Genomic DNA, 7,802 nt, shown 5'->3' with positions numbered 1-7,802 from the left:
TTTGATGGGGCAAGGGGAATTTTTTTCCTGCTCGCTTGGAACGATGGGTGGGGGAACGAAGCAGGGAAGTTGATCTGGCGGATGAGATGCCTTGCATCGTACGGCGCAGATGCGACCGGCCCAAATTTGGGCCGGTGCGCCGGCGCAGATCAGCGCCCATTTGCTTTCCTCTATCAACGTAATAATACGCTATCAAGCGTATCTGCGAAAAATGTTGTTTCGTCTAAAAAAGGGGTTGTACTGTAAAAAAGAAAAGAAAAAAGAGAGACGATCAAGAGGTTGTTCTTCCCTTCTGAAAAATGAAAAGAGGTGTCTCCCCTAAAGCCGTGGACTCGCCGTATCTTTGGTTCCCCACAAACCCCGCAAAAAGACCCCTCCGCAAGTGCTCCGCCCACCATCTCTCCTTTCTCATGGCGGCACACGAGGCCTCTGCCGGCGGCGGCGAGGGCGCGCGCTGCACTCCTCCGCGCCCCGCGCTCTCGCTACCCCCGCGCTCCGCCGTCGAATCCTTCTTCGGCTCTGGCGCCACCGCCGCGTCCTTTGCCGAGACCAGCCCCGGCCCGGTCACCCTCGCCGCCGCGCTCTTCCCGGACATGCCCTCCTCGGCCTTCCACGGCTCCTTCACCCAGCTCCTTGTCGGCGCCATGGGCTCCCCAGCCGCACCCCCTTTCCCTCCCTCACCGTTCGCCGTGCCACCGGGGCTGAGCCCCACCGCTCTCGTCGGCCCCCCTTCGCTCTTCTCCCCTATGGTAACTCCTCCAACCTTACTATACTTGCTCCTGCACCATGCTTGCCGTTGTTTAGGTTTCCAGCTCGTGCGTTAAGAGTGCTAGTTTGTTAAAGTTGCAGATACTATCCTGCTACTTTCAACTCGTACTGCGTATTTTTTAGATTAGTAGTACAATGATAGTGCCTGAACTGGGTAGTAGTGACGAGATTGGGGCGTAGAACCATCGCGGAGGGGTAAGAGTGCTGTAACTCACAGTGTTTAGTTGTGCACTCATGCAGGATGTGATGGATTGCTCTAGACCCTTAGCAATTGTGTTGTGGAAAATGTGTTATGAAGTCTAATTTTTCTTTGAAAAGAGGGGGATTCCCTTGACCTCTGCATTGAGTGATGCACACAACCTTTTTATTAATTATTGTCATCGGATGTCAAACAAGATCAACTTACATAAAATGTCACATATGGCTGCACAAAAAGCAAAGAAGAAGTGGTTGACATAGTAACTTAGCAAGTGCCAAGTGGGCAATGAAGAAATACGGCTGCTCAGAAAGCAAAGAAAAAGGCTATATGGACCGATTGCCATAGTAACTTAGCAAGTGCCAAGTGGGCAATGAAGAAATAGATGCTGAATCGACTCTTCATTGCCACAGAAGCAACACTTGGTGCATCCCGCCAATTTGTTTCTCAAGTATCTTTAGTCAAGATGACCTGCTGGTCAAGGTACCAGATCAATATTTTATTTTTTCAATTTGTTATGAAGTCTAGGGGAGTCCCTAGTTAGTACTCACAAATCTAAAAAGCACGGACACGGGGAAGGAAAGACGGGGATACGGGATACGGGATTTTCCAAAAACAGCCATTCGGGGATACGGCGAGTATATATAAAATAAAATAAAAATATGCCATGTAATATAGAGTTAAGACAGAAAATTAAAGAGAAATAGATCAAAATAAAGAATAGACTAGAGTACTGCCCCATTTGGTGTCTCTTTTATCAAGTGCTTGATCTATCCTCGTCCCCCCATCTCATTGTAAGTCGCATCTTGCAAAACACATCAAACACAAATTGGCTACCAGTTGTGGCGCTCCCAGATGCCATGCCACTTGCTAGTTGCTACCTATCAACAAGTGTGCAGCAACAAAAGCTGTTAAATTCAGAAATAGGCAATAGCACTAGCAGGCTAGCAGCAGCAGCATCAGCCCAAGCAGCACAAGCGAGCAGCAACAGCATAACAAACAGCAGCAGCACAAGCAGAGAGGTAGCAACAACAAGTCAACAACAAGCTAGCAAGCATCCAGACCCAGTAGCTTAATCCCTTAATAATGGAACAAAATCTGAATCTGAAGAATAAAAGAGGAAGAGGTTGAAGAATGGAGAAGCTGCTGGGTTACCTACAGGCTACAGCTGCGAGGAGCCGAGGAGGCGAGGAGAGAGAGAGACTGCTGCTGCTGGTGCTGGATGGAGGAGTCGCCGTCGAATCCAGGAGTCGCCAGCGCCGGCGGCGGCGAGTCCAGGTGGTAGGAACTTCGATCCAGAAGGTGGCGGCTCCTTCTGTTCGAGCTGGGAGGCAGGGAGCAGCTCGTATGGCACGCTGGAGACCCTGCAAAATAGGGTTACATATTGGGCCGTGGCTGGGCCGGGGGTGTGTTTTTGGGCCAGGCCGTATCCCTAACGTATCCCGGCGTATCCCAGTCGTTTTTTCTTTTTTTTTAATTCGAATTTCGGGGATACTCCAAAATTCGCGTATCCCGCCGTATCCCCGTATCCCGCCGTATCAGGACGGCAATTCGGCGATTCCTGGCGTGTCCGTGCTTTTTAGCTCACAATTGATAATCTGGATCAGCTGCATTTCCAAAAAACCGAGCTTCATACACTTTGATGTAGCTATCCTTTCTTATTGTCTAGACCGGGTTGGTAAAAGTGGGCCAATGTGTCTATGCTTTGTCGCTGTCATGTATTCATACTACTCCCTTCCTTCCAAATTAATTGTCATGGTTTTAGTTCAAATTTGTGGCTGATTGCTTATATCCAAAATAACTATGTTAGTACACTGAAGCCAATTTCTACATTGTTAGTGAAGTTGGCTAAATAGTTTTTGCGCCACTAAGATATATATGTGCACTGCATTATAACCCTGTAAATTGTTGTGCTATTAGTTTAATCCAGAATATAATTATGTTAGTACACTTTGCAATATAATTATGTTATATTCTGCTTTTGTAAGTTTGCTGGTCCATATTAATTTCCTCGAGCTTAGTCTAAGGAGGCGACATGTTCAACAATTAGGTATAGCGGAGATGCGTATGTTGAGATGGATGTGTGGCCACACGAGGAAGGATCGAGTCCGGAATGATGATATACGAGATAGAGTTGGGGTAGCACCAATTGAGGAGAAGCTTGTCCAACATCGTCTGAGATGGTTTGGGCATATTCAGCGAAGGCCTCCAGAAGCTCCAGTGCATAGCGGACGGCTAAAGCGTGCGGAGAATGTCAAGAGAGGGCGGGGTCGACCAAATTTGACATGGGAGGAGTCCGTTAAGAGAGACCTGAAAGATTGGAGTATCGACAAAGAGCTAGCTATGGACAGGGGTGCGTGGAAGCTTGCTATCCATATGCCAGAGCCATGAGTTGGTTGCGAGATCTTATGGGTTTCACCTCTAGCCTACACCAACTTGTTTGGGACTAAAGGCTTTGTTGTTGTTGTTGTTGTTGTTGTTTTAGTTCAAATTTGAACTAAAACCACGACGAGTAATTTGGAACGGAGGGAGTATATCACAATCACGTTATATCATTGTAGTTCTTTCTCCATTAAATAGTCACCGGAAGACATGGATGCTGCAAAATGAGTTCAGTATAAATTATGAAAATGTTATTGATTGTCATAGAATTGATTCTATTAGCTTGAGCTGATCGAACAACTTGGGATATCTTTGGCTGGGAGGACATGGTGCTTGGTGTGAATCTATGATAGAAGGAAAGATAACTCCACTTAGTTGTTTTTCTCACCAAATCAAGCCCTAAGCTAACTAGCAGAAACAGTACTTACCAGGGGAGGAGCACACAGCAGCAGCAACAATCAGGGGAGGAGTGGAGGAGCACAAGAGCAGCAACATTAACCAGGGGAGGAGTGGAGGAGCACAGCAGCAGCAGCAACCAAAGGAGGAAGGAAGGCAGGGTAGGAGGGAAGGCAGCCGCCAGGGAGAGGGTTAGGTCAGGGTGAGGGGGGGATGGATCGATCTATATATTTCCTGGTCTGGGATGGGCTGATGGGCCAAGCAAATACTGTTAAAAGACAAAAAACTGTTGGGGGCCCAAAATAACTGAGTCGTTCGACTCACTTATGGCGACTAGTCGTGACTAGTCGAGACTAGTCGCTCGAGTCGCTCGACTCACTTATGGCGACTAGTTGTGACTAGTCGAGACTAGTCGCTCGAGTCGCTCGACTCATGCGAGGAGTCGAGTCGCCAGCCCGAGTCGCTCCTGCTCTTGCGACTCGTCGACTAGTCGCGACTAGTCGCTCGACTCGAAAACAGAGCCCTTAAGATACTTGAGTGTTTCGTGATCGGTGTGGAGAATGAACTCATGAGGACGGAGATAATGCTCCCAAACATGCAATACTCGAACTAAAGCATATAGCTCTTTGACATAGATAGGGTAATTGAGTTGCGCTCCGGAGAGTTTCTCACTAAAGTAAGCTATGGGGCGCTTCTCTTGCATTAACACGCCTCCTATGCCATAACCGCTAGCATCGCAATGTATCTTAAACGGTTTATCAAAGTTGGGTAATGCAAGCAAAGGGGCATGTGTAAGCAAATTCTTAAGCTCATTAAATGCGGTGTCTTGGGATGGTCCCCACACAAAGGGCGCGTTTTTCTTACTCAAAGCATGTAAAGGTAAAGCAAGGCTGCTAAAATCCTTCACAAATCTACGATAAAATCCGGCTAGGCCAAGAAAACTACGCACTTGTTGAAAGTTTGTGGGTTGGGGCCAAGTTTTAATAGCATTGATCTTAGCTTCATCTACATGCACACCCTTAGAAGATACTACAAAACCCAAGAAAACAAGCTTATCAACACCGAAAAGGCATTTGTCCATATTAGCATAAAGGCGCTCTTTCCTAAGGGTTTGCAAAACGGTTCTAAGATGGGTGACATGATCTTTGAGGGATTTGCTAAAGACAAGAATATCGTTAAAATAAACCACAACAAATATGCCAATGTAGGGGCGAAGAACAAAATGCATGACTCGCATGAAAGTACCGGGTGCTTCGGATAAACCCATTGGCATAACAAGCCATTCATAAGCAAAATTTGGTCTTAAATGCGGTTTTCCATTCGTCACCTTGTATGTGGATTTGGTAATAGCCACTTTTAAGACCAATCTTAGAGAAGATTGTGGCCCCGCTAAGCTCATCTAGCATATCATCTAAGCGTGGAATGGGGTGACGATATCTAATGGTGATACCATTGATGGGACGACAATCGAAACACATGCGGTAGATGCCATCTTTCTTAGGAACAAGGATTACTGGTATGGCACATGGCTCAAGCTTTCTCTTACATGGCCATTGTCGATGAGTTGTTGTACTTGCCGTTGGATCTCCTTGGTTTCCTTGGGGTTGACGCGGTAGGGATAGGAAGGGGTGCTCCGGGGATGAGGTCGATGCGGTGTTCGATGCCTCGAAGAGGAGGTAGTCTCGGAGGTAGCTCGTCGGGGAATACATCTTGGAACTCCTGCAATAGAGAAGACAACACTAAAGGTAGATCGTGTGAGGTGTTAGTTTTAGGTGCCTCCCTTGCACAAGAGGACATAGTGCATAACACTTGATGGGTTCTCACACACTTCTCTCATCTCATTTTTGGTGGCAAATAGCACTAAGTTTTTCTTGTCGCTCATCGTGGAGGCACTCAATTTGGGCTTGTGGCTCTCATTCCCTTTTGGGTGGCTCACTATTCTCTCCATGATGGGTGGCTTGCTTGTCGGCGATCACTTGACTTGGAGACATTGGTCGTAGCACGTACTCCTTTCCCTTCATCTTGAAGCTATAGTGATTGGTTCGCCCGTTGTGGATGACGCCTCGGTCAAATTGCCATAGTCGTCCAAGGAGGTGGCAAACTGACATTGGAACGACATCACACTCCAAAGTGTCTTCATATGCTCTGATCTTAAAGGAAACTTGCACCATATGCTCGAGTTGGATAGTGCTGGAGTCGCTTAGCCATTGGACCTTGTAGGGGTGTGGGTGCTTCATCTTGACCAATTGGAGCTTGGAACATAGCTCTTCACTCGCCAAGTTTTGGCAACTCCCTCCATCGATGATGACCTTCACGGACCTTCCATTGATGCCGACCTTGGTGTGGAAGATATGTCATCTTTGGTCTTCGTCTTGTTGATGTTGAAGAGTCAAAACCTTGGAGACAACAAGAGCGGGGCTCATATCTTCGTCACAAAAGACTTGATCATCTTCATCTTCGTTCACGCGTCGGTGCATGGCGACTTGCTAAAAAAAAGGACAGCCCGGTGCATGTAGCTCCCGCTTGCGCAGGGTCCGGGGAAGGGTCCGACCACTTTGGGTCTATAGTACTCAGCCTTTCCCTACATTTCTGTAAGAGGCTGTTTCCAGGACTTGAACCCGTGACCTCATGGCCACAAGGCAGCAGCTTTACCACTGCGCCAAGGCTCCCCTTCGCATGGCGACTTGCTCAATGGCTAACATTTCCTCTTCACTCATGGAGTCGTATGTGCCATCGTCGTTGAGGATCATGGTGCACTTGTTGGTGCACTCGAAAGACTTGTGGCCTAGGTCGCCACATGTGAAGCATTTGATGGAACTTATCTTGATGGTCTCATCCGGTGGAGTTGTAGATGATGAAGCCCTTGGCTTGAAGTTGCTTGTAGTAGGAGGGTGATTTGAAGTTGTCGAAGTCTTCTTGTAATTTGACTTGTCGCCGTTGCTTGGTGAAACTTTTGTCGAGGTAGGAGTCGTCGTAGTCGTTGAAGCTTGGTTGTAGGAGGAGCGGTAGGTCTTGGAAGCAAACTTGGCATACTTGAAGTCATCTTGCACTTGATGTTCCGCTTTGGTAGCTTGATGCACTAGCTCGATGAGGTTGGAGTAGGGTTGGAAGTCGGCGATCTTCTTGATAGGGTGGTTGAGCACATTCAAGAAACGTGCCATAGTTTGCTCATCATCTTCCGTGACATTGCCTCTTATCATGGCAATCTCCATTTCCTTGTAGTACTCTTCAACGGTCTTTGTTCCTTGCTTGAGTTGGAGCTTCTTGAAGAAGTCGCGGTTGTAGTAGGTTGGCACAAAGCGTGCTCTCATGACATCCTTCATTTGCGCCCAAGTTGTGATGGGTGGTTCACCTCTTGCCTCACGGCGCTCAATGACTTGCTCCCACCATATGAGTACATAGTCTTGGAACTCAAGGGATGCCATGGCGATCTTCTTCTCTTCCTCATAGTTGTGCAAACGAAAGATCTTATCAACCTTCAATGCCCATGATAGGTACTCTTCGGGATCATTGCTTCCGGTGAACTTGGGCATGGTGAACTTGAGGTTGCCGTATTGTTGCTCTTCATTGTGTTGGGGTCGAGGATGATGATGACGCCCTTGACGTGGAGGATTGTCAACCTCATGTTGCTCTTTGCGTGGAGGATTGTCAACCTCATGTTGCTCTTGGCGAACTTGGGGTTCTTGTCGAGCGTGGTGGAGCTTGGGGAACATGTCGGGGCAATCGAGCTTGATAGTTCCTCTCTTGAACTTCTTTGCGAAGTGCTTCTTGTTCGTGCGTATGTCGGTTGTGGTCGGCGACGGCGCGACTCGTGTCTTGGAGGGCATGTTGCGCCTCAAGTGCTTGGGCTTCACGTTGTTGTTGTTGTTGTTATTGACGTTGAGCCTTGGCATCTTGCTCGTCTTGGTGTTGGCGCGCTCGTTCTTCCTCTTGTTGTCGTAGGCGTTGCCTTTCTTGTGCTTGCGCAGGAGTAGCTTGATTTTGATGATGTCGATGTTCTTGCGCTAGAAGTTGCTCTTGAGGATCGGTTCCGTGTAGAGGATTGCGGTTTGCTTGACGG

General features: G+C 47.8%; 1 protein-coding gene across 3 annotated transcripts in view; it reads left to right on the top strand.

Annotated features, from left to right (window-relative positions):
- Positions 1 to 339: 339 nt before the first annotated feature.
- Positions 340 to 7,802, top strand: part of LOC119295919 (probable WRKY transcription factor 3) — a 28,768-nt gene continuing 21,305 nt past the window's right edge. For all 3 annotated transcript variants that reach the window (XM_037574348.1, XM_037574349.1, XM_037574350.1), the window contains exon 1: positions 340 to 749. In XM_037574348.1, the coding sequence (XP_037430245.1) occupies positions 411 to 749 (339 nt within the window). In that variant the 5' untranslated portion in view covers positions 340 to 410. The remainder of the gene's footprint in view (positions 750 to 7,802) is intronic.

The sequence above is a fragment of the Triticum dicoccoides genome, chromosome 4B (assembly GCF_002162155.2).
Source record: "Triticum dicoccoides isolate Atlit2015 ecotype Zavitan chromosome 4B, WEW_v2.0, whole genome shotgun sequence".
Classification (NCBI taxonomy): Eukaryota; Viridiplantae; Streptophyta; class Magnoliopsida; order Poales; family Poaceae; genus Triticum; species Triticum dicoccoides.
The sequence above is the reverse complement of the archived record's forward strand: the minus strand, read 5'-3'. Positions and strand labels throughout refer to the sequence as shown.